Raw genomic sequence first — 26399 nt, 5'->3', positions numbered from 1 at the left:
TTGTTCATTCCTTGGAGTAACTAGGAGGCTCAGAACGGAAGTAAGAAGACTTCAGAATGAACAGGTAGGAGCTGGCAAAATATAAAGTTAGTCTTTAAATTAAATTACAGTCTGACATTTGTAACCACAAAAAAAACCCATAAACATGATCTGTTATCAAAATATGGATTGCATCCTGATTTAACAACCTAACCATGGGGAAAATCTAACATGTTACAGAACATATTTATGATTAATATTAATTGTTAAATCCAGTAAAAAAACAAGGAAATGGCAAAATGTTCCCCATATAACCTCTGGTATGTTAGGAAGAGAGTCTCATTTAATATTTGGAATAAAAAATGTGATGTTGTTTAAAAGGACACTTAAAGCAGTTAATTGTATTATAAAAAGTGCTCTGTAACAGGCTTTTAAGGATCCCAAAAAAACTCTACTATCCTTTCTCTTTGGTAAATTATTTTCACTCTTATACTGCAAAATAAAATAAAATTGATTTTAAAAATACAACTTACTGTATACAATGACTTGCTATAATAAATCTTTTTGTATCAGCATCATCACTTCATGCCAGTACAGCTCTCAGAACATTGTATTACGAGGTTGTGAAATGTGTATTACACAACCTCTGCACAGAGATGTTTAAAAAAAAAAAAAAAGGCCAGAAAATGTTTTTTTCCCGTGGAAAAAAGTGACTTTTTTGTGAAATATTTGCATGAAAACCAAAATATTTTTTAAATTGGAAATGCTGCAGTGGCGTCTCATAGGAGCTGTAGTTCAAGTGCCTCATACTCTCATTCTCTTCTATAGGTTGGGTTCCCTGGCTGGACTCCAACTCTCATGATGCAGCACTCTCCCCCCTCTTTGAGGATGGTGCATCATGGGAGTCTCAAGGCTGTGGTGCATTATGAGAAATGACATCCAGCTGGGGAATCTGGCCCAAAGAGGAGAATGGGGACTTGAAGCAACAGAACTACAACTTCCATGAGGCAGCAAAGCATAACTGAATCAAAGTTTTTAGTTTGGCCCCATTTTTTTCCCTTCAGTTTATGGTTATTTGTTTTTTTTTTGTTTTTTTTTTGTTTTTGGATCAAAAATCTGTGGAAAGCAGACACTTTTCATGAAAATCATTTAATCAATACCCAATTTCTGTCAAAAAAATAGGTTTGACAGAAATTTGACTTCTTTAAAACAGTCAAACAATTGGTCAACCCAAACAAATGACCACACCAGAATAAAAATTAGAATATTCCCCACAGTCATTTCTCTCAAGCAAAAGACTGAGTGAAAAATAGGAGTCTTAAGCTGGCCCAAGGTTAACAAACTTGGAGTCCGATAGACCAACAAGGTAATCTAATCTTAGAACTCAGGGCCCTCCATTAAGAATTTCCTTTACTAGTTCCCAGATGTTCAAATCTAGGGCCTTTGTGAACCTACCTTTCTCAATCATACATAGAAAGAGGCAATCAATTCTTCTTTCCACCTACAAACAATCTCCATCTAAGCTAGACTGAACTTCTATTAGCTTCCTCTTTCCCATTGCTTTTTGTAGGCCTGGTTGAGAGGAAGACAAGACCTGACCGAGACTGCACAATCTGTATCCAATTAAAGTGGCATAATACTATGAAGACAACACTGGCCAAGCGAATGATAGGTTTTCCACAAAATTATTGAGCAGATTGTTAGAATAAACTAAATAAAACTTACAAGTATATTTTAAATAGAATTATGGAAGTACTTTTTTGTTAATACGTACATTTAAAACATGTTACTTGAATTTTATATTTTAATGCTACTCACCTCCCCAAAGGCCCAATTGCCACTGTAAAATTTCCTCCAAGTGTAAGATTGCCACCTTTTGCAAAAGCTTCAACTGCTCTTTCATGGTTCAGTATTATTACTAAATCCGACACCTAGAAATCAAGTAAAAAACAACTATATTTGCTTGAAACAAATATTTGAAAGTTCATCTGTCTCAAGAAGGAAAGAACACAAACATGCAAACCTGTAGATCAGCAAAAACACAAGAGTATATAAACCATGGAGTTAGCCAACTTCAAGATATCCTCCCACTGAAAAATTAGACTAAGAAACTGAGCATTTTTATTACTCTTGATCATTTAAGTATTGTGGCAACATGGCCAAGGATGCAGCTAGAGGGTTTTGTTGTTGTTGCTGTTCTCTCTCTCTCTCTCCTCTTTGTCTACCATTCACCTGTCCTGAAAGAAGGAAGCAACAGGAAAAAGAAAAAAAGTCATCGAGGAAAATACTTAGGATTACAGTTTCCCACATCAATGGAAACCCATTTTCTGGCCACAGCAAGCCGAATTATGATGCTTTACCAATTAAATGTTACACCTGTCTGACACTGATTGCAGGAAAGATAATGGAGCAGCTGATACGGGACTTGATTAATAAAGAATTAAAAGAAGGAACTATAATTAATGCCACTCAACATGGGTCTATGAAAAATAGTTCCATTCAAACAAACTTGATATCTTTTTTGGTTGAGATTACAAGTTTGGTTGATAAAGGTAATAATGTTCATAAAATATATTTAGATTTCTGAAAGACATTTGACTTGGCACTGCACAACATTATGATTAAAAATTAGAACAATACAAGGTTAACACATTAAATGGATTAAAAGCTGCCTAACTGATAGACCTCATAATGTAATGGTAAACAGGGAATCAGTATCAAGATGGTGTGTTTCTAGTGGGGTCCCACTGGGATCAGTTCTTGGCTCTATGCTACTTAACAATTTTATCAGTAACCTGGAAGAAAACCTGAAATCATCACTGATAAAGTTTGCAGATGACACTGTGACGTTATTTGATTAAAATATGACTATATAGCTCACTGTTGCAACCACTGTTAAATATTTGCAACAAATCTTGTACAAAGGTCGTCAAGTAAGGTGTCTATGGAAAGGTTATGATTTGCTGAATATGATTATGCTATTTGTATGCATGTATCATTCTTGTATTTGTAGTTGAGAGTATTGGCTCTACACCTGGATTTCAAATGTTTGTTCCTGGGGTAATGCCCACAAGATATCTAGCCTGTACATCTTGAAGGGACTATTCAAATTAAGTGGCTAATCAAGGAGCATTTAACTCACAATGGAAGACTTCCCATCTACCCTGAATGGACTTCTACTGTGACTAAGTGGAACCATGCATGGACATGTGAATTGCCCGTGTGACTCCAAACACCATCTTGTCACTTGTGATTTTCCACTAGCTGTGCTGAGGGCTTTGTTTGAAACAGTGGGTTTCCCTCCACATGGCAGAAGCTATAAAAGGCCCTGGAAACACTTCCATTTTGCCTCTTTCCTGCTCCAGCCTCTAGACTATGGACCTATACTAATGGGAGCATTCTAACCAAGGGATCGAGGACCTTCCAATGATTTGGAAGCAACCAGAGACTTGACTTAAGCCAGCAGTTTATTCCATCACTGCTACAAGCCTGACCCAAGAACTTTTCAATTGTTGTATGTATTTGATTCCTTTCACCAATTTTAACTCTCACCTTTCTTTCTTTCTTTTTATAAATAAACCTTCAGATTTTAGATACTAAAGGATTGGCATCAGCATGATTTTTAGGTAAGATCTGAGTTATATATTAACCTGGGTGTGTGCCTGGTCCTTTGGGATCAGAAGAACCTTTTATTTGATTAAATTGTTTTTAAAGGACCACTCATCTCTAAGTCTAGTACTTGTGGCACCTTGGAGACTAACAAATTTATTTGAGCATAAGCTTTCGTGAGCTACAGCTCACTTCAAGCTTATGCTCAAATAAATTTGCTACTCTCTAAGGTGCCATAAGTACTCCTTTTCTTTTTGCGAATACAGACTAACACAGCTGCTACTCTGAAATCTAAGTCTAGTGTTTTTGGTGGGGATACAAGGACTGGAGTGCCTAAGGAAACTGCTTTTCTGACTTCTTATTTGTCAGTATGGTGAAACAGAAGTTTACTTTTGTTGCTGGATTGGTATATCTTAAGGAAGAATGACCACACCATTTTGGGGTGTATCTGCCCTATTTCTCAGCAGTTTGTCCTGAATTTCATATTCTCAGTTGTGACCCACAAAGGGATGGTTACAGATGCAAAAACTGGGGGAGTCGTAAAAAATGAAGAGGACAGGTCATTGATACAAAGAGATCTGTATTGCTTGGTAAATTGGGCACAAGCAAATAACATTGACTTTAATATGGCTAAATAAAAATGTATGCATCTAGGAACAAAGAATGTAGGCCATACTTACATAATAGGGGACTCTATCCTGGGAAGCAGCGACTCTGAAAAAGATTGGGGGTTGTGATGGATGACCAGTTGAATATGAGCTCCCAGTATGATGCCAAAAGAGCCAAAAGAGCTAACGAGATCCTTGGATGCATAAACAGGGGAAGTCCAAGTAGAAGCAGAGAGGTTATTTTACAGCTATATTTAGCACTGGGGCAACTGCTGCTGTTATAATGTGTGCCGTTCTGGTGCCCCCAATTGAAGAAAATGGTAGAAAACTGGTGAAGGGTCAGAGAAGAGCCACAAGAATCAGTAAAGGATTAGAAAACCTGCCTTATCGTGACAGCCACGAGGAGCTCAATCTCTTTAGTTTACAAAGGAGTGACTTGATCACAGTTCATAAGTTCCTACATGGGGAACAAATATTTAACAATAGGCCTTTCCATCTTGCAGAAAAAAAGTATATCATGATCCAGTGGCAGAAAGATGAATCTAGACAAATTCAGCCTGTAAATAAAGGTGTATGTTTTTAACAATTAGAGTAATTAACTACTGGAATAATTTACCCAGGGTCCTGGTGGATTCTCCCATATGCACAAATTTTAAATCAAGATAGGACATTTTTTTAAAAGATGTGCTCTAGGAATTATTTGGGGAAGTTCTATGGCCAGCGTTATACAGGAGGTCAGACTAGACGATCACAATGGTCTCTTTGGCCTGGGTGAAAGCTGGAGGCATGTAGGTAGGAATAGCGGTCAGTAGGTTTCCAGTATAGGGTGGTGTTTATGTGACCATCGTTTATTAGCACTGTAGTGTCCAGGAAGTGGATCTCTTGTGTGGACTGGACCAGGCTGAGGTTGATGGTGGGATGGAAATTGTTGAAATCATGGTGGAATTCCTCAAGGGCTTCTTTTCCATGGGTCCAGATGATCAAGATGTCATCAATATAGCGCAAGTAGAGTAGGGGCGTTAGGGGACGAGAGCTGAGGAAGCGTTGTTCTAAATCAGCCATGCCTCCATGCTTTCATGCTACATGCCTCCAGCTTTCACCCTGACCACACCACACGATCCATCGTCTACAGCCAAGCTCTGCGATACAACTGCATTTGCTCCAACCCCTCAGACAGAGACAAACACCTACAAGATCTCTATCAAGCATTCTTACAACTACAATACCCACCTGCGGAAGTGAAGAAACAGACTGATAGAGCCAGAAGAGTTCCCAGAAGTCACCTACTACAGGACAGGCCTAACAAAGAAAATAACAGAACGCCACTAGCCGTCACCTTCAGCCGCCAACTAAAACCCCTCCAACGCACTATTAAGTATCTACAACCTATCCTGAAGGATGACCCAACACTCTCACAAATCTTGGGAGACAGGCCAGTCCTTGCCTACAGACAGTCCCCCAACCTGAAGCAAATACTCACCAGCAACCACATACCACACAACAGAACCACTAACCCAGGAACCTATCCTTGCAACAAAGCCCGTTGCCAACTGTGCCCACATATCTATTCAGGCTATACGTAAAACAGTAAATGGACACAAATCAGATGTCAAGAATTATAACATTCATAAACCAGTCGGAGAACACTTCAATCTCTCTGGTCATGCGATTACAGACATGAAAGTCGCTATTTTACAACAAAAAAACTTCAAATCCAGACTCCAGCGAGAAACTGCTGAATTGGAATTCATTTGCAAATTGGATACAATTAACTTATGCTTGAATAGAGACTGGGAGTGGCTTAGTCATTATGCAAGGTAGCCTATTTCCCCTTGTTTTTTCCTACCCCCCCCCCCCCCCCCGACGTTCTTGTTAAACCCTGGATTTATGCTGGAAATGGCCCACCTTGATTATCATACACAATGTAAGGAGAGTGGTCACTTTGGATAAGCTATTACCAGCAGGAGAGTGAGTTTGTGTGTGTGTGGGGAGGTGGGGGGTGAGAAAACCTGGATTTGTGTTGGAAATGGCCCACCTTGATTATCATACACATTGTAAGGAGAGTGATCACTTTAGATAAGCTATTACCAGCAGGAGAGTGGGGTGGGAGGAGGTATTTTTTCATGCTTTGTGTGTATATAATAAGATCTTCTACACTTTCCACAGTATGCATCCGATGAAGTGAACTGTAGCTACGAAAGCTTATGCTCAAATAAATTGGTTAGTCTCTAAGGTGCCACAAGTACTCCATTTCTTTTTGCGAATACAGACTAACACGGCTGTTACTCTGCAACACATTATATTGAGAACGAAAGAAAGAACAAGTCCTGTTTGGCTACAAAAATACATATACACATATGTACAAACTAGAATTCCAACTATAGCTTTTCCTAGTCCTGATGGCACATGTACACCCCACTTAAAAAGTTGTCCCTCTGTTGAGAAATGTTATTTTTGGCGCCGCTCCAAGACTCAATACAACAAATCCTGGGCCTGAAACCAGTGTAAATTTAAATCCTTGACTGTTTCAGCAGGTTTTGCAAATCCAGTAAGACTAAGAATCAAAATATATGGTTTTCTCTAGAGACCACTGTAAGAAACCTGACAGGTTTTATAGTGGGTACCTCTCACTGTAGCAGACAATGTTTCACCAATGCCACTGACAAGTTTATTACTTCATTTTCTAATGTTTAGAAACAGCATGCTCTATGTAAGAGCACACTTACAGTTGATATGTGCTGGAGTAAGTAAGTGATGTGCACATAAAACTTTTTTTTAATTAACATAATCCATGCGTCTAGTGTGCTTTTAACACTGTTTTCACTTAGCTAGGTTTAACTTTAAAAAGGGGGCAATTCTATCCATTTGTTTTTATGTAATTTACCTTCACTTGTGTCCATCAATCCTCCTCTTTTTTTTTTAGCACTGTGCAGTTCCTCTTACCAATTAGCACACACAGCTATCTAATTTCACTTTATCTGCAAACTCAATCTGTATATAATCCTACCAAGTCCAACTACAAAATCTTCTATCCCCTTTATCTCATTTCTTTATCCCAGGTACAATATGTTTTTTTTATCAAACAGGTCATTTGTTTCTATTCTTCAGAAATGCATTAATTAATGCTTAATACGTCAGTTAATTAGCAAACAGATCAGATAAGCTCAGTTAACAAAGAGAACTAATAATGTACCAATCTAGTAATGCACAGCATGGGGAGAAGGTGACCAGCCCTCTGTGGAGAAAGAAGTGGTTCGGGACTATTTAGAAAAGCTGGATGAGGGCCGGATGCGTTGCATCCGAGAGTGCTAAAGGAGTTGGTGGATGTGATTGCAGAGCCATTGGCCATTATCTTTGAAAACTCATGGCGATCGGGGGAGGTCCCAGATGACTGGAAAAAGGCTAATGTAGTGCCCATCTTTAAAAAAGGGAAGAAGGAGGATCCTGGGAACTACAGGCCAGTCAGCCTCACCACAGTCCCTGGAAAAATCATGGAGCAGGTCCTCAAGGAATCAATTCTGAAGCACTTCGAGGAGAGGAAAGTGATCAGGAACAGTCAGCATGGATTCACCAAGGGAAAGTCATGTCTAACTAATCTAATTGCCTTCTATGACGAGATAACTGGCTCTGTGGATGAAGGGAAAGCAGTGGACGTGTTGTTCCTTGACTTTAGCAAAGTTTTTGACACGGTCTCCCACAGTATTCTTGCCAGCAAGTTAAAGAAGTATGGGCTTGATGAATGGACTATAAGGTGGATAGAAAGCTGGCTAGATTGTCGGGCTCAACGGGTAGTGATCAACGGCTCCATGTCTAGTTGGCAGCCGGTATCAAGTGGAGTGCCCCAGAGGTCGGTCCTGGGGCCGGTTTTGTTCAATATCTTCATAAATGATCTGGAGGATGGTGTGGATTGCACCCTCAGCAAGTTTGCAGATGACACTAAACTGGGAGGAGTGGTAGATATGCTGGAGGGTAGGGATAGGATACAGAGGGCCCTAGACAAATTGGAGGATTGGGCCAAAAGAAATCTGATGAGGTTCAACAAGGACAAGTGCAGAGTCCTGCACTTAGGATGGAAGAATCCAATGCACCGCTACAGACTAGGGACCGAATGGCTCGGCAGCAGTTCTGCAGAAAAGGACCTAGGGGTTACAGTGGACGAGAAGTTGGATATGAGTCAACAGTGTGCCGTTGTTGCCAAGAAGGCCAATGGCATTTTGGGCTGTATAAGTAGGGGCATTGCCAGCAGATCGAGGGACGTGATCATTCCCCTCTATTCGACATTGGTGAGGCCTCATCTGGAGTACTGTGTCCAGTTTTGGGCCCCACACTACAAGAAGGATGTGGAAAAATTGGAAAGAGTCCAGTGGAGGGCAACAAAAATGATTAGGGGACTGGAACACATGACTTATGAGGAGAGGCTGAGGGAAATGGGGATGTTTAGTCTTCAGAAGAGAAGAATGAGGGGGGATTTGATAGCTGCTTTCAACTACTTGAAAGGGGGTTCCAAAGAGGATGGCTCTAGACTGTTCTCAGTAGTAGCAGATGACAGAACAAGGAGTAATGGTCTCAAGTTGCAGTGCGGGAGATTTAGGTTGGATATTAGGAAAAACTTTTTCACTAGGAGGGTGGTGAAACACTGGAATGCGTTACCTAGGGAGGTGGTAGAATCTCCTTCCCTAGAAGTTTTTAAGGTCAGGCTTGACAAAGCCTTGGCTGGGATGATTTAGTTGGGGATCCGTCCTGCTTTGAGCAGGGGGTTGGACTAGATGACCTCCTGAGGTCCCTTCCAACCCTGATATTCTATGATTCTATGAATCTTCATTGCTCGATTTTTCACATCCCATTCAAAATATATCATTTTATGAAAAAATGAGAAAAATTCATATTGCACATGCAATATTATAAAATAAGTTTCAAGTATAGTTCATGTACACTGAAACAGTGCATATTTCAAGACATCAATGGACGTAGCATAGAAAACTCTACTTTTGTAAGATTTTACAAATGTATTTAACCCTTACCTCAATTCCAATTTCAAATCCACCACCAAGGCCAGCTATCCCTATTGCAGAAGGAGAAGACCAACCTGACCCACACAAAATAAGATACATATTACAAAATTTCAACCATATCACCATTTAACAGTAATAAGTTCTCCCCTTTACAGAAACTAAAGCTCAACAAATACAATATGAAACATATTACAAGTCATTGCATTTGACATCCAAATTTTCAAACTGAAACCTAAAAAATTACACAGCTAAATATATTTTTTCTCTTGTTCTTAAATGTGCCTCAAAATTTTCAGTGCCATCCAAAACTCAGTTTGAAAGTCATGTTTGCAAAGTAAAAATTGCTTTTCATGGAAGGCACCTGAAGAACTGGCAACATCAAGTAGATAGCAAATGAAAACAGTACTGCCTGGGAACAGTTTGATAAATAATATTGCAATAGTAAAGAAAAAATTCCAAATTATAAAATTGCATTTCAATAGTTAAAAGGACATAATTACTGAAAAACAAAACTGCACATTGGAAATTTTCACTGTAATTCTGATTACATATCGAAGGGACACTTCAGAGACAGTACCATTTACACTGAAGAACTCTTATTTTAGGCCAACTGTCTGCAATTTTTTTTTTAATATATTAATGTGCATGTTTTCAAAAGCATTTTTCAATCATCATATATTTAGGTTCAGTTAATCTCTTGGATACCAAGGCTTGTTAACAAAGGTATCACAATACTTCACACAGAACATCAGAGGTTTGAAAATATGAAGGTTTATGGGGTGCATCAGTGTAGCTAAATTTTTTTGTTCCGTTACTTTTAGTAGTGGTCATGTATTTCTGCAAACAGTTACTTCCCATTGCATGCCTTTGTGTGCTTCACAGCATTTTTATAAACAAACAAAGAATTAGTTCTCACATTTAAACTGACCAACAGAGCAGAAATCTATTGCATACTAAATATCTTCCTTAGCTAAGGAACTATTTCAAAGCACTGTAGTGAGCTACTGCATATTGAATTCCTAATGCATATTACCTAATGCTACTTACTGTAATACTTCTACTGGTAAATACTGATTTTAAACACAAACAACACTATTTCTAATTATAAATCAACAGAGAGACAGACAAATAAGCCTTGGTAACTTAGTAGCAGAATAGGAACGATGAGTGTAAGAAACACCATTGAGCATTTTGAAATATTATATTCCCAGGGCCATAACCAGGATGGGGCAAGCGGCAGCTGCCCAGGGAGCAAAGTCATAGAGGAGGAAAAATGGGCAGAGAAATGCCCCCCCCCCCAAAACCAGCAGGGGGTACAAATATGCTTGCTTATCCCATTCCTAAAATGCCTAGTTACATCTCTACTTCCACCATTTCAGTGTACTCTGCCTCTGATTTAGGATTTTTCCCTTGTTAGAATTCTTGGCATTATGTAACTAAGAGTTGAACTATAGTCTCTCATCTGAACACAGGTGAACAAATATTCAGGATATCAAAATGCTTATAGTTTTGACACCCAGTAAGCAGAACCTTCATTTCAGCACTCATTATAGCTATTTTACAGTTTCTCTTCTGGACAGGATTCCTACCTGCCCCTCCAAAAGTCCCCAAGCCAGTTCATGTGGTTTATTTGGATGTAAATTGTTGCATTCTGGGTAGCTTTCCCATGCCTGCTGACAGCAATTCTGGGCCCCAGGGCAGCAAAGTCCATTGCCCCCTTAGAAAGGGATGGCTGAGGTTTATGACACTACTTTTTATCCTATTGATAACAATTAGAACCCACTAGGCATAAGTTGTGGCATTGCTTGACCTAGTTAACTTTTTTTTACAGCACCAGTATTAAATAAACTGTAAAACTAAATGTAAGATGTAGAATTTGTTATTTTGAATTACATATTTAAATTAAATGTTTTATGTATTAATTTTATTCCATAATGTATTTATTTAAAGAACCACAAAGTAACAACACACCTAAAGTACCAACTAGGCGAATTAAACACCTAATCATGATTCATGTGTAATCTAAAGAAAAGGAAAAAACTGATATACAAGATGTAACTGAATATGATCAACAATGTTAAAATATACAATACTTGCACTACTGGTGCTGTGGGACATCAACACCCAGAGCAATGAGAAGATGGCAGACATGGTGCGGCCACATCTATTGGGAGGCGGCCGGGGTGAAGGCAGAGGGAAAACCCGTGCCTCGTTCCCTGGCGAAGTGGTGGAGGTGGCCCATTATAATGCGCTTGTGATAGCGTCTCGTCAGCCAGTGCTAGAGGCAATGAAGTGGGGGGCTAGCCCCAGCTGCCTTTTGGCAAACTTAGGGTGGCTCGATAGGGTGGCTGAACTTGCTGGCTTGTGTTTGGTGAGGAGCTGCAGCCCTCGGGGAGGAAGTCTGGTAGCGCAGAAGGAGATTGTTCCTCTTTAAAGTCTCCCTGTGCTCGCCCAGCAGCCACAGAGCCAGAACAACAGGCACAGCGGCTCCTGAGCAGCCAGAGGAGGCAGCAAGCTCCACGGTTCCCAGGCTGCTATTGCTGATACTCTGCCAGACTGCCAGACCAGCAGGGTGCAGCAGCGCTCTAGCAAACTATTACTGTCACAGGGAGGGGTGGTGCTCTGTACAGAGCAGCAGCAGCAGGAAACCGGATTTTTTTGGTAATCTTAATTTTTATTTAAAAAATACGTTATCTATCCCATCCACCCGGGACCTTTTAAATCACCGTGCTCCTGAGCAATTCACCCCTTTGCCCTCCCCGTCGGCAGGCCTGAGATTTCCTAGAACAATAATCATGTGTGTGAACTCCATAAGTAGTGATGAAGATTGACCTGTAAAAGGTTTTCTTCCTAAGAAGTGGTGCAAGGGGCTGCAGTGAGGCCTTCAAAATCAGTCCACTAAAAAGTAACAAGTTTAAAACTGGATTGTTTTCCCAACACAACATATAAAACTTACCTATGAAACTCATTTTCAAAAGATCACACACAAACAATAATGATAATGTATAGATACCCTACACGGTTAAACATATTAACCTTCATGCTTCAAAACAATTCTAAAATTGTTCACTATGGGGATATTACACATTGTTCTGAAGGCTCTAGCACTAGCTATTGTTACACTGCATGTGCATTAGAAAATATCATACCGTTTCCCAGCAAAGATGCTGAAAAACCTAAGTCTAGTCAACGGTAGTGCTTGCAGCACTACTGCTGCAATGTTGCTGGAGAACAGATACAAAATTTTCTAATGTAAAAATCAGCCTTAGAGACAGGCTACTAGACTAGACAGATCGCTGGTTTGACCCAGAATGGCATTTCCTATGTTCTAGTTTATTAAAAGAGGGGGAAAAAAAGGAAAAAAGAAAAATGAATTACAATTATTTTGAAGTTTCCCCTGATGTAGAAAAGGAAGATACACACTCTAATTTGTTTGATTGAGAAAACGTCAACTTACTTCCATTAGGAAGACGTGCTAATACAATCCCGCTGCCTCCTCGAGCAGTTACCAAAAATCCAGCTTTGATAACAGACAAAACTGCAAGGCCTTTAGCTTTAGCTATTACATTGGCTGAAAACAAATATTAATTAGTTAAAATTGACATTTTCAAAAGAGCATAAAGAACATACTAAAACACAATCGGGACTTAAAACACAGCCATACATTTAACAATTTTGAATAAGAAAGAGACAAATTTATAACAAAATAGTGAGCTAAATTAGTGAAATATAAAAAGAAATGGAGACTCAACATCTCTGCCTCAACGGCTTTTTCAGGTGGAGGATTTTAACAGTAACAGAGTACATGTTAATCTGTAATCATTTTATAAAAATGATTAACATCCCCATTGTTATTCAATACTTAGGATCATAATAAAATGACATCAGAAAAGAAAATCTAAAGTTTTATTATATATCTTTTGGAACACAACTCGTTTAAAATTCAAATAAAATTTGGAATATGGAACAAGGAAGGAAATTAGAACTCAGAGGAAAAAAAAAGATGGATATGGCAGAAAAAAAAGGACAGTGGGAAAAAAAGAGTCAGATGGCCTGATTCTCCTCTAATACCAGTTTTATACTGGTGTGACTCCATTTACCTCCATTTTGATTTACAATAGAGTCATAGGAAAATCATTGAAAATAGATTACTTTTAGCCGCATAACATATCTTAAAAATGTGTATATCAAGGCTACAATTCTATCTTGAAGATTCTGGTGATATTAACAAACTACTACAGATGTTCTGGTTGTAATTACTATATCTGGTCCTCCCTATGTGCCAGTCTATACAGGGCAAATATGGAGCCTCCATCCACATCATGCAGATGTCCACCAACATAGACACTCTCACAGTGACTTCTGCTAATGGGGGTAGTGTGGGGGTGGGAACAAGGTGTGAGAAATATTCAACACAGGACCCCTGGACGAGAATGAATTTTACCTCTTAAGAGTAAATTCATTTCACAAAAATTATAGCTGTAGGGTCCAGGTCTTCATTACCCTTGGAGAAAATGCACAATAATACAGTAGATAATCATGAAGACAATGGGAGTTTTGCCCAAGTGAGGTCTGGAGAAGTGGGTCCTTCAATTGCCACAAATTTGTATCCTTACTAACCTGGTATGATCTTATCAGGTCCATTTCTGGAAGTTATTTCTGTAAATTCTCGTAATATTTTAGCTGCCTTTTTTGCTTCTGATTTCAGGGTGGATGGTATAGGATTATTCACTGTAAAACACAATAGAAAAATATATAATGTGACTATTGAAATTATACTCTTGGAGTCACAGTTTAAAAGAGTTTATCCTTTTTTACTGGTTTGCATTTTTAAAGTGACAAGAGCTACCTAACACAATAAACTAATGCAATCAGCATACATTTGTATATAGGAATCCTAAATATATATATATATATATATACACACACACACACACACCAACCACCTAATAATGATACAGTAAAAACAAGAAGAAATGGTCTCCACTTTCTCTATACTTTACACCACAAGCACTATTCTCTTCCTCAGAAGCCCTTTTTATTAAAAGGCCCTGAAAGTGAACAAATTCAGATTATTGTGGACTAAAGGGCAGTGGGAGGGTAGCGGGGAAGAGCAAAATTCCAAAGGAAAAAGGCTTTCACAAAGAACACCCAGTCAACAGCAACTTCTCTTTTATACCAAGAGGGATCCAGCTGAAAAACCTCTGTAAACTTCAGCTGTGGAAGTGCAACACAGGTAGAGGGACAGCCTCACAGGAAGGAAGATACTATGTCAATTAGGGTTTTAGATGTCACACATCAGCATCAGCTCCACTCTGGAAACCCACAAAGCAGCCAATTTTTAGTAAGAATGACAATTATATTCAAACCTTTCCATAAGTTAATTAGATTTGTTTCATTTAAGCAATTCATAGACAGAATGTTTGTCACTTGTTTACTAGCAATTATTACTTGTTTATAGCACCCCCAAAATATGCTAGGTGCTTATATATCAAATCACTGACCCTATCTAAAAGATTGTAAAATCTTGGCTCCAATTCTGTAAACACATACTTACGTGAATAACTTTACACATGTGAGTAGTACTGTTGTGTCCACACATCAAGGAGGGCCAGCACTCTTCCCTTGTGTCAGATAAAAGAGTAAAAGCCAGTACTGGTTCTCAAAAATATCTAAGGAAGCAGGAGTATAATGCTACTTTTTCCAACATGAAATATTCCTGCCTCTCACGATTTCCGGTTTTACTGGCAGAAAATGATCTTAGAACAAGCAATCCTTTGGGCATTAAACCCAGAAAAAGTTTAAACAAAAAGAAAAAAAAAATTCACATTTGCAGGGCAGTGACTAAGTGAAAAGTTAGCCACATTAATTAGAGTGCCTAAAATTTTCATTCACTCCTTTGCTCTACATAACTTTTTAACCCATAGCCATAGCACAACTAGTCAAGCTTTCAATCAACAAGGAAGACTCATCAATGACTCTTGAGTAGGATTTCTAAGTTGGCCGAACAGTACAAGAAGTGTCCCATTATCACTAAGCCCTACAAGCCTCAGAACGAGATCAGACATTAGGCTGCGTCTGAAAAAAACCCAACACCTTAAAGTGATGATTTTATACACATTTTTTGATTTTCAATTAAATACATATTTCTACATCAAAATTTTCTTCTTATATGACAAAACTTGTAATTATCTGGTTAGATGTCTTTATGTAAAGCACCTAATTTTGAAAGATCATCATTCTTCCTTATGAATGTGCTCAACAATATGAGATTATTTCCATCATTCTATGATGCTTCTTGTAGAATCATGTTTATGTTCCAGTCCCATCACTGGATGTGGAGAATACTTACGCTTTGTATTAATACCAAAACCTAAACTCTGAGGTACTTCAGAAAAGTCCATAAAAACCTTTGGCTATTGATTCAGTTTTATGACAAACAAGCCTGCTGTAAAAACTGCTAAAAATGTATTTGGTCTGTATTTTAACCTCCCTTTATAGGAGGCATACACTATGGATTTGAAACAAACATTCAACTGTAAATAAATTAGTCAGGAAAGGTTATGTGCTCTTACTAGAGCTGTCGATTAGTTGCAGTTAACTACGCGATTAACTCAAAAAAATTAATTACGATTAAAAAAAATTAATGATGATTAATCACACTGTTAATAGACTACCAATTGAAATTTATTAAATATTTCTGGGTGTTTTTCTACATTTTCAAATATATCGATTTCAATTATAACACAGAATACAAAGTGTACAGTGCTCACTTCATATTATTTTTGTTACAAATATTTGCACTGTAAAAATGATAAACACAAGAAACAGTATTTTTTCAATTCACCTCATACAAGTACTGTAGTGCAATCTCTTTATCATGAAAGTGCAACTTACAAATGTAGTTTTTTTAATTACATAACAGCACTCAAAAACAAAACAAAGTAAAACTTTAGAGCCTACAAGTCTACTCAGTCCTACTTCTTGTTCAGCCAATCGCTAAGAGAAACAAGTTTCTTTACATTTACAGGAAATAATGCTGCCCACTTCTTAATTACAATGTCACCTGAAAGTGAGGACAGTCGTTTGCATGGCACTGTTGTAGCTGGTGTCGCAAGATGTTTATGTGCCAGATGCACTAAAGATTCATATGCCTCTTCATGCTTTGGCTATCATTCCAGAGGACTTGTTTCCATGCTGATGACGCTCATTAAAAAAAATAATGCACTAATTAAATTTGTGACTGAACTCCTTGGGGGAAAATTGTATGTCTCCTGCTCCGTGTTTTAACCCACATTCTGCCATATATTTCATGTTATAGCAGTCTCAAATGATGACCCAGCATGTTGTTCCTTTTAAAAACAGTTTCACTGCAGATTTCACAAAATGCAAAGAAGGTACCAATGTGAGATTTCTAAAGATAGCTACAGCACTCAACCAAAGGTTTAAGAATCTGAAGTGCCTTCCAAAATCTGAGAGGGATGAGGTGCGCAGCATGCTTTCAGAAGTCTTAAAAGAGCAACACTCTGATGCCAAAACTATAGAACCCAAATAATCAAAAGAGAAAATCAAACTTCTGCTCGTGGCATCTGACTCAGATGATGAAAAATGAACATGCATGAGTCTGCACTGCTTTGGATCATTATCGAGGAGAACCTGTCATCAGCATGGATGCATGTCCTCTGGAATGATGGTTGAAGCATTAAGGGACATATGAATCGTTACTGCATCTAGCACGTAACTATCTTGCAACGACGGCTACAACAGTGCCATGCAAACACATGTTCTCACTTTCAGGTGACATTGTAAACAAGAAGCAGACATCATTATCTTCTGCAAATGTAAACAAACCTGTTTGTCTAATCAATTGGTTGAACAAGAAGTAGGGGACTTGTAGGCTCTAAACTTTTACATTGTTTTATTTTTGAATGCAGGGTTTTTTTGTACATAATTCTACATTTGTAAGTTCGACTTTCATGATAAAGAGATGCACTACAGTACTTGTATTAGGTGAATTGAAAAATACTATTTCTTTTGTTTTTTACAGTACAAATATTTGTAATAAAAATAAATATAAAGTGAGCACTGTACACTTTGTTTTCTGTGTTGTAATTGAAATCAATATATTTGAAAATGTAGAAAATATCTACAAATATTTAAATACATGGTATTCTCTTATTGTTCAACAGCCCGATTAATTGCACTATTAATCACAATTAATTTTTTTAATTGCTTGACAGCAATTACTTGTATATTTTTTGTATATTACTTGTATTTTACTCTTACTTGTATATTTTTTAATACAATTTTCTTTGTGGTTACCAATTCTTAAAGCATTTTAAAAAAATGTCTATGAAGAGTTCTACAAAGGTGGGGCCAACCCACTATCCCTTGATTAGAAGGTCTGGTTGTATTTCTACAATTTAGTGGATGGAAAACCTCCTTGAGAAGAGAGGAAGGAAAGTAGGGAATAGGATGTATCTTCTACAGAATGTCTGTCTCAGGCCTTGTCTACATGGGGAAGTTTTTTCAATGTATCTTTAGTTTATTCCAGTATGAACTGCCTTGCATCCACATAAGTGATTTCCCCGCTCCCCCGCCCCATTTTGCATTTTATCCTGCTATAACTGCTTTGGAAGAGAGAGAGAGAACTATTTTGGAATGAGTTATACCACTATAAGACTTGTACTCCAATTTCAAATTAACCATATAACTTCAGATAGAATAAAAGCTAGAAACACACCACCACCAATGCTCATAGTGATTTTGGGATCAAAAGTTCCAGTTTTCATTGCATCTAGTTGCTAAAGTTCCTAGCACCATGGACCTACTCTAGACCACCCCCCACATTAATTTAGTTAACTCACCATTGTGATTAAATAAGCCTTGTATGATCATGAAAAAAATACCCCTTTTTCTGCTGATGAACTCCAAGGCCTATTTGGGGAGTGTATGGGAGGGAAGCAAGGGGACAGACAAATAATAGACATGTGCATCCCATCAGTGGCTCCTATACAATTCCATAACTCCAAGCATTCACCGGAGATTACTCACAAATTTGCATTGCCAAATTTTATTATCCAGGGCAGCAGCACACATCTCTGTGACAACAGTTCCAACAGCTGATTTTCAAAACAAAATGAATTAGCTATTGACTGGTAGCAAACAAAGAAGGCAAGCTTCTGTAGGGTGATGACCATGTTTCTCTGCTTTGAGGGGGACCCACACATTGGTGCTCTGTCACTGTAGCGCCATGGCGAGCTCTACACACATGTTGAGAAAAGTGGCCTTCCACATCCTAAATTCCAAGGATATTTTGGTCATCCCATTGCCAATACATCTGGAGCACCATGTTCATATAAACAACGATCATGACTGTGGTGCTCAGGAGTGTGTCCTCCACATTGCCTGACAAGGGTTTGAAAATTTGTTTGATTATGAAAGTTTCTACTGCTACTGAGCGAGAAGGAAACAGATGGAGTGAGCACGGAGAAGAATGGACTGAGTGGGAGTTAGGCACTACAGGGAAGTATGCTCTAAATTTAAATTTAACAAAACAGCCTGGTAGAACAACAAATTAAACCTCTTAAAAACATAAAATCTTGCCACTGAAATATCAATACACCACCAAAAAGGGAATCAGGAAGGCAAGGAGGAAACTATTATGTCTAAATGGCAAGTTTTGAGAGCCTATTTGAGCCAAAACAGAAATCCTGCAAGATTTGGAACTTTGACTCTAGTGAAACCAGTAAACAGAAGCCTACATTATAGAAGGCATTAAACAAGAAAGAAATTAAAGGGCCAAAATGGAGTTCAAAGAGCAAACATTTAAAGGTATGCGATCACTGATGTGGGTGTTGCCTTCCTACTTCTTGTTCCTGGTTTGTTTCCTGGTTCCTGTTTTTGATTAAGGCTGTATACATGCATAGCATAGGGTGTACAGGTATGTGCACTGCTACATATCTGCTGTTCAGACTTATGTTTTGTTCAGACTGTTGCTAATCTAACCAGTTCAGGCTTATTACATCTTTTGATTAACAACCTACCTGCAGGTCTTGCTCGTTTGAGGGGGGGAGGGAAGGGGGAGAAAGAGATGGACTGCTATTCTGGGAGGCATCAGACCATAACGAGAGCATTATGGCAACAAGTGTTTTTAATGTGCAACCTATGCTGCCTGGACATCCTTAGGCTGTTGACTAGCCAGACTTTATTCAGAATTTTGAAAACTTATGTGCAGATCGTGTAACTCTCTGATGCTGCTAATTTACCCTTGCTGCAGAACTAGTTAGGCCATGTTTACATTAATATTTATTATGTACTCTTGGAGCTCAAGTCCTCCTTTGATGCATCTGTGCAGTGCCTCAAGTATTTCAGCACTGGAGATTCTGTTCTAATAAAAGAGAAAAAAAATTTTGAAACTCACCAGCTGCTCAATGAAACCATATGTGAGCTTGCATGTCATTTGACCCTTGATTGTGATTTTGGGGATGTCATGATGATCATGCTTAGGGATATTTTTGTGACTGGCACAGCCAATGACCACCCGGGGGACCAGTAAATGACTGAAAATGCTAGAACAGTAACTTTTGATGCTGTGGTTGCTAAGAGCAAGGCATTGGAGAGGGCTCAGGCTGAGAGGCTGGTGTGTGTCAGACTGCTGCTACCTTTGTGTCTATGCTTAAACCATCAGCTGCTCCTCCTACTTCTGTAGCCCAGAGTCATATGACACTAATTATTCTTGCTCCATGACCCTGGCAGTAAAGGTTGCCAAGTCGTCAGTTTCCTGTGTGGTAGTCTGGATAACTTGGTCAATTTCTCTCCCTGTCCCGCTAGCACTGCTATATGTTGCGCTTGTGGAAAGGAAGGACACTATGCAGAGGTACACTGGTTCACAAAGACAAGAGGCATGAAGTGCATGTGAAGCTGCAGGATACCACCTTTACTGGGATCCCTGAGGTTTCCTTTAGTATGATTTTCTCAAGTTGCAAGGCACTGGAGCTAGTATTTGCTATCACGGATATTAACGGCCTTCCACTGAAGTGCATGGTGGATATCGGTGCTGAAGTTAACATTCTCCCTACAACAGTTAAAAACGTTTGGGATTTGTATGCCTTGTAGACAGTGACTGATGATGTAATGTTCTGTGCTCTACAAAAGGCATAGCTTTGCCTGCAACATTTTTACATTATTCAGTGCGCAGCTGTGAATGTCGTTCCATTATTGTCCTATGATCCATGCTTACAGTTTGGTATTACCCATCAACTCACACAGGACACCTCAAGTGTGGTTATGTCAGCTAGAATAGAAAGTGATACCCAAAACTATCATTCAGACACACCATGGTGATAGTGTTCTGTCCCTGGAATATTACTTCTGGGGGAATTTTGCACCCAAAAATTAAAAATTCTGCACACAATATTTTAAAATTTTGCAAATTGGCATAATCATGCCAGTTTCAATTATTTTGGTAATTTATTTCAAAATACCTGTCAGCAAGTACGTCTGTATTAATACACACACAAAAATTGCCCCAGGAGTAGAAAGAAACTCCTATGACAACCCAGTACCTGTTTCGCTGCCTGCCCCCCCGCCCGCCAATACACCCAACCCCACTCAGAGCCCAGCTGTGGAGTCCCCTCTTGTCTGGATACCCACACCCCCTCCCAACCCAGAGCCCAGCTGCAGAACTCCCCTAGCCCAGATACCCAGACCCCTTCCTTTCCTCCCCCAAGAGCTTAGGGATCCAAAGTGAAAAACAGCTGATGCTTGGTCCCAGGCTTGTGTGGAGTTGCCTGCATGCTGCCATTGCCTTCTCTCAGGGTGTGCAGGGAACTACAGCTGTTGGGAACCCTCTAGTTGCCTCCCCCAGCAGTGTCTTCTATGTGCGAGCTGGGCTCTGCTAGGTCCAGCAGCCTCTAGTTGCGGCCACCAGCAGTGCAGCCCATTTCTGTAGGGGAAAGGATATTCTGCACACATTAATTTCTGCAAAATTCTGCATTGCACAGTGGCACAGAATTCCCCCAGGAGTAGAACATGCATGCTCTCTACAGCTGGATTTGAGTACCAAGCCCTTTGCAGCACCTGTACCTTGTGTATCTCCTGTATTTGTGGACAAGATCCAAGCAGAAATGTAAAGTATGAAAGATAATGGTATAATTCAGGAGGTGGAAGGACCTATGGATGAGAGCTCATTTCTTGTTTAACCGCTTTATTTGCTACTTTTGGCCTACCCTAGAGCATTGTTTCAGATAGTAGGACACCTTTTGTATCAAGACAGTTTGAAGGCTGACGAATATTGGAATAGCACATTACCAATCTGCTGTGTACCATGCCCAAGGAAATGGGATAGTGGAGAGAATGCATGGGACTCTAAATAAGTATGTAGCTTGCATACTGGAGGAACATCAAGATACACTATTCCCTATTGCATTAAGTTATGCTTTATATAATATTAGGAGTACCCCTCATAAAAGTATTTGCGAAACCTCACTGTATCAGCTCTTCAGACAACCAAAAAGGATCAAGTTCTCTATGCTGATGGAAAAGGTTCATCCAATCTCTTCACCATCCTTGAAGCTGACTGAGGTGACTAAAAAATATGCAAGTTTCAACAAGTGTATCCATACAACACTCCAAGTATTCTATCCTCAACAAACAGTGTGTGTTAGGTAAGGGTTTGATACGGTTTTCAATATTCAAGACATGATCTTGCAGGCTGCAGGTGGAGTGTGGTGATTGCATTTAAGCAGCAAAATATGCTGTCTGCAGAAAGGGGAACAGATAGGGAAGAGGATACTCCTTTTGCATATGATTCTGTCATATGGCCAGTTGGGGAAGTTACACCATAGCAACAGCATCCACTCCTTGAGCTGCATTAGAGGTTTAACTTGTGGCCACAGGATCACCTAGTGCCTCCGGCCACTACTGCTGAACTTTTCAGGAGAAAGAAAGGAAATTGTCATGATTGGCATGTGTATTGTCTTTCCGTTCCTGCTCTCTGAATTCAGTGTTCCTGTTCAAGGTTGTATGTGTGCATTGCACTGGGTGTGTGTAGCTACTCAAGGCCTGCTGCTACGTATCTGCTGTTCACTTACGTTTTGTTCAAACTATTCCTGACCTAACCGATTCAAGGTTATTACATGTTTTGATTGACAAACTACTTGTGTATCTTGCTTCTTTTTTGGACTGCTATTCTGGGATGCATCGAAGTGTAACAAGATGCCAAAACAAACAAGAGGTTCTTTAAGTATGTCAAAAGAAAAGGGACCTGCAAAAGAATCAGGGCATCTGCTCTGGCTCACCTGGGATAAGAGGGAAAAAGGAATCATAGAATATCAGGGTTGGGAGGGACCTCAGGAGGTCATCTAGTCCAACCCCCTGCTCAAAGCAGGACCAATCCCCAACTAAATCATCCCAGCCAGGGCTCTGTCAAGCCTGACCTTAAAAACTTCTAAGGAAGGAGATTCTACCACCTCCCTAGGTAACACATTCCAGTGTTTCACCACCCTCCTAGTGAAAAAGTTTTTCCTAATATCCAACCTAAACCTCCCCCACTGCAACTTGAGACCATTACTCCTTGTTCTGTCATCTGCTACCACTGAGAACAGTCTAGAGCCATCCTCTTTGGAACCCCCTTTCAGGTAGTTGAAAGCAGCGATCAAATCCCCCCTCATTCTTCTCTTCCGCAGACTAAACAATCCCAGTTCCCGCAGCCTCTCCTCATAAGTCATGTGTTCCAGTCCCCTAATCATTTTTGTTGCCCTGCATTGGACGCTTTCCAATTTTTCCACATCCTTCTTGTAGTGTGGGGCCCAAAACTGGACACAGTACTCCAGATGAGGCCTCACCAATGTCGAATAGAGGAGAATGATCACGTCCCTCGATCTGCTGGCAATGATTTCTTTGCATCAGTCTTCACCACTGAGAATATTAAGACAATACCTACTCTGGACTCGCCCTTTTTTGATAATAAAGATGATGTACTGTTAGACACTGAAGTTTCAGAAGAAGTGGACTGGACTGGTAGCCTGACTAAGTGTGAAAATTCCTGTGTGCCTATGCTACTGAACACAGGCAATGCTATCAATAGTTTCAACAAGGAAAGTACAGTGAGTGCCTTTGCAATCAAAATAAAGTATTAGGTCTCTTAAAACAGTTTTGATTTATGTTTGAATTCTATAAACACAAGTTTGGACCACACTTGATAACATTAAGGTGTGCCCTAGAACAGTGGCTCTCAAACTTTTTTACTAGTGACTCATTTCAAATAGCAGGCCTCTGAGTGTGACCCCCCCCCCCCTTATAAATTAAGGACACTTTTTAATATATTTAACATCATTATAAATGCTGGAGGCAAAGTGGGGTTTGGGGTGGAGGTTGACAGCTCGTGACCCCCCACGTAATAACCTCGTGACCCCCTGAGGGATCCTGACCCCAGTTTGAGAACCCCTGCCCTAGAAGAATTCTGAAAGAGGAAAGAATCCCTTGATAGTATCTTGTAGTTCAGGAGAGTATAGCATATTTTCATAATGGAAAAGCTCAGACACAATCTGAGACAGAGCAAGTAATTCTTACAGATCTGACTACTTTTGCACAATATGAAAGATAGACCAAAAAAATAGGAAAGAAACCCAGGAAACAGACATTTGTCTTATAAAAAAAACCCATCAGTGTTTGTCCAAGCACTATATAGGAATAATAGAACTGATTGAGGATTACACTGAAGTTCTTTGGGACAAAAAATGTTCTTCTACCCCATTTATATAATGCCAAGGACAATGGGGAACCAATCCTAATTGGGACTTCTAAAAGTTACTACAATACAAATAATATTATATTGCTCCATATTAGTTCCTAGTCCCACAGTTTTCATAGGACTCCATTGTAATTTGAAAACTAATGATTTTTACTTGAATTTGCTCAAAGAAGTTTAGAATATATTTTGCTATATAATAAACTACAACATATCATGCTACTGTAACCCATGCCTGCTTGGTGTGGCACTCTGTCCTCCTCTACTGGCAGCTAGAGATTGATGAGTCTGCTACAGCCTCAACTAAGAGAGGCATGTCTTGTAGCTCATGCAGTAGAGGCTGATGCTTTAAGCTCCATAAGTCCCAGGTTTGATCCTGGCCAGTGATGACTGGGATCTGTTGGTATTATGCTACCATAAAAATTTTTGTTCCTAAATATAAATACTTTATAAGACGACTTTATAGAACTTTTACTTATTTCTCTAGTCAGCATGTTGTACCACTCTGGTGGTATAATATGAATTGTACAGTAGCCTCTCTCTTCATTGCACATTCTTCACTATTAGCTTTTAAGCATGCCTTGCATTAATAGATACATAATTGGTTGGTTTGTATTCCACCAGCATTCAAGAAAGAGACATAGCAAAAAGCAGTAAGACAATTTCCATCTAGAGGATTTACCAACTTATGGATTTGGAATGCCATGATCAGGGAATGCCCAATGGGGCCAAGTTTCATTTACATAGTCGCTTGATGAAGAAGAAATAAGACAGAGCCCATGAGAGTCAGCACCACATACTGCAAAGGAGAATATCATATGAAAATTGATTAACTACTTAATTTGAAAGCTTATAAATAAAGTGCATGAGCCTCTCATTTAGATTCTAGAAGTAACATAGTGTTGACTGAATATTTGAATACAGAGCAAAAAATATTTTGCATAATTGTCTGAGCGAGGTGTAGTATGTACAAAAGTTATTAAATTCTTTAAAAACTAATTCTGATCTAAAACTAATCCCAATTTTATAAATCTATGAACCAATGGGTAAACAAATATGATAGATTTCTCAAAACTTGACTCAACAGAAATAAGTACAGTTTATGCAGGAGATGGGAGATGTAAGAAGAGATGCAGACAAGGTTTTGTGTCACAATCTTGTACGCACAATAAGTCAACTTGGAAGAGTATAGTTGGAAAAGTCTCTGAGTTTGGATTCAAGACACAAGAGAACAGAGAAATGACTGAGTATCAGCTATCAAAAACCAATAATTATTTAAATTTCACTAAGTACCTAGAAAAACGAGCTAACAGCATTTAGTGGAATACGTAGTTGATACTAAGGGTTTGTCTACATTACCCGCTGGATGGATGAGCAGCGATCAATCCAGTGGGGGTTGATTTATCGCGTCTAGACTAGACTACACGCGATAAATCAACCACCGTGCGCTCTCCCATTGACTCCAGTACTTCACCAGGGCGAGAGGCTCAGGCGGAGTCAACGGGAGAGTGTCAGTTGTCGACTTACCGCAGCGAAGACACCGCAGTAAGTAGAACTGAGTATGCCGACTTCAGCTACGTTATTCACATAGGTGACGTTGTGTAACTTAGATCGATCCCACCCCCGGTGTAGACCCGGCCTAATTCAGAGAAGCTACAGACACCAATGAGTATAGCGATACAAAAGTTTGAGAATCACCGACAGAGGATTTTATGATTAGACCAGCCTCTGAGCTTTGATAGCACAACCCCCAGGTGCTTCTTGTGGTTGTCCTACACGTTGCTGAATACAGCTATGTCATCAGTGTGTGCCCTTGCAAAGCTCTGTATACCATTTAACGCTTTGTTGACCAGTCTCTGGAAGGTTGCACCAGTGATGACCAAATCAAAGGTTAACACTGAATTCATAGAGCCCTATATCAGTGATAAAAGCAGACTTTTGCTCTGCCTCCTCCTCCTCCAGAGGGCTCTGACAGTAACCTCTAGTTAAATCAAAAGTATTGAGGTATTTGGTTTGGCTCAGCACATCAAGCATATCAATTATTGGCATGGGGTACATGTCTGTTACAGTAGCAGCATTAAGTTTTCTATAGTCCACGCAAAATCTTACAGTGCCATCTCTTTTGGGAACCAAGAGCAGAGGGGATGCTCACAAACTGTCAGATTCCCTAATTATTCCCAGGTCCAACATGTTCTGTATCTCTGTATGAATTTGCTCTTTCACCTTGCCAGTGGCCCTGTAAGGTCTGGAAGGGAGGGGTTGTATCCCTTTGTTGAGGATTTTATGGGACAGCAAGTGCATTCTCCCTGGCTTGTTGGAAAACACCTTGCCGTACCCGTCCCATGTGTCTTTAATGAGATCAAGGGGTCCCCTCACTTTTCTCCCATATAGGTCAAATGGAGACAATCCTGTGGACTCTTGGGGTATCTCCCTGTAAGC

The 26399-nt window shown here is 39.5% G+C and overlaps 1 protein-coding gene across 1 annotated transcript in view; it reads right to left on the bottom strand.

Moving 5' to 3' along the window:
- The window catches only part of SH3YL1 (SH3 and SYLF domain containing 1), a 93917-nt gene that overhangs the window by 46851 nt on the left and 20667 nt on the right, over nt 1-26399 (bottom strand). The window contains exons 2-5 of the mRNA XM_007055660.4: nt 13829-13939; nt 12666-12779; nt 9218-9282; nt 1798-1910 (exon numbers count right to left, since the gene is read on the bottom strand). Of these exons, the coding sequence (XP_007055722.1) occupies nt 1798-1910; nt 9218-9282; nt 12666-12779; nt 13829-13939 (403 nt within the window). The remainder of the gene's footprint in view (nt 1-1797; nt 1911-9217; nt 9283-12665; nt 12780-13828; nt 13940-26399) is intronic.

Source organism: Chelonia mydas, chromosome 3, assembly GCF_015237465.2.
Source record: "Chelonia mydas isolate rCheMyd1 chromosome 3, rCheMyd1.pri.v2, whole genome shotgun sequence".
Lineage (NCBI taxonomy): Eukaryota > Metazoa > Chordata > Testudines > Cheloniidae > Chelonia > Chelonia mydas.
The sequence above is the reverse complement of the archived record's forward strand: the minus strand, read 5'-3'. Positions and strand labels throughout refer to the sequence as shown.